The sequence below is a fragment of the Hippocampus comes genome, unplaced genomic scaffold (assembly GCF_001891065.2).
Source record: "Hippocampus comes isolate QL1 unplaced genomic scaffold, H_comes_QL1_v1.1 scaffold444, whole genome shotgun sequence".
NCBI classification, from domain to species: domain Eukaryota; kingdom Metazoa; phylum Chordata; class Actinopteri; order Syngnathiformes; family Syngnathidae; genus Hippocampus; species Hippocampus comes.
This window is the reverse complement of record NW_017805078.1, coordinates 194,860-195,770: the sequence shown is the minus strand read 5'-3', so window position 1 is coordinate 195,770 and position 911 is coordinate 194,860. Positions and strand designations below refer to the sequence as shown.

General features: G+C 59.6%; 1 protein-coding gene across 1 annotated transcript in view; it reads right to left on the bottom strand.

The window, feature by feature from the left end:
• Positions 1 to 456: 456 nt before the first annotated feature.
• LOC109513099 (glutamate receptor ionotropic, kainate 3) overlaps positions 457 to 911 on the bottom strand; it is a 64,524-nt gene continuing 64,069 nt past the window's right edge. The window contains exon 15 of the mRNA XM_019865314.1: positions 457 to 911. Within this exon, the coding sequence (XP_019720873.1) occupies positions 612 to 911 (300 nt within the window). The 3' untranslated portion in view covers positions 457 to 611.

Below are 911 nucleotides of genomic sequence, written 5' to 3'. Positions count from 1 at the left end.
GGACGGAAATCGAGAATCCGATACAGGCATGAAATCGAAATTGGGTCACTTGGACGCCGCAACGTAAATGCAAGCTGATCACTTTCATTGGCTTTCTGGCCGTCATGAGCTGCAGAATTCCCCGGTGGGCCCACAATCATTTGGCACCGACACCCAAGATTGCGCGCCGGTCACATCTTTGGCAAGAAACGCTAGATATATTTTTTTGTTCTGGGGGGGGGGGGACAGATGAACAGTCCAAAGTCACGCTGGCGCGAGGCCTCGTAACGTGGAAGTCGCGTCACGACACCGCGACAAAGGCGGCTTGAACCTCGCGCCGGTGATTTCATTTCATTGCTCGCGTCGCGTCGGATGGAACGCGGCGGTGGAAACGACGCTAACCTCGTGTGTTTCGGACCGCGGGCGTCCGAGGTAACGTTACAACGACCATTCGTGATAGTACGTCTGGTATTATTGCCTTCTTTTTTTTTTTTTTTTTTTTTTTGTTCAGTCCGGTCTTTTGTGTTTTTGCGTGGCCCGGCGACCTTGTCCGGGGAACGGGATGAAAAGATGCTTTCTTCGGGCTGGCGTCCGCGATGTAAAAATTTGGCGGACGCGGGGATCCCGAGTCGTCATACCTGCGTGGCCGACGCCGGCATTTTGAGCTGTCCGTGTTTGGTCAGCGTCCCCGCGTCGCCGTGGTTCATGTTCACGGCGTAGCGCAGGATCCCGTCCGCGCCGTCGTCTCCGTGGTCGGGCGGCGCCCCCGAGGCGTCGCCTGGGGGGCCGTCGCCCTGCGGGGAGCGAAGGCTCAGGGGAACGCGGGGCTCGTCCCAGCGCCGCAGCTCAGGTTGTCCTTTCCGGGGAGACGGCGGTCGTTGTAGGCGCGCACGTCGATCACCGCATCCGTCTTGGCCGCGGCCGGGGGCCGC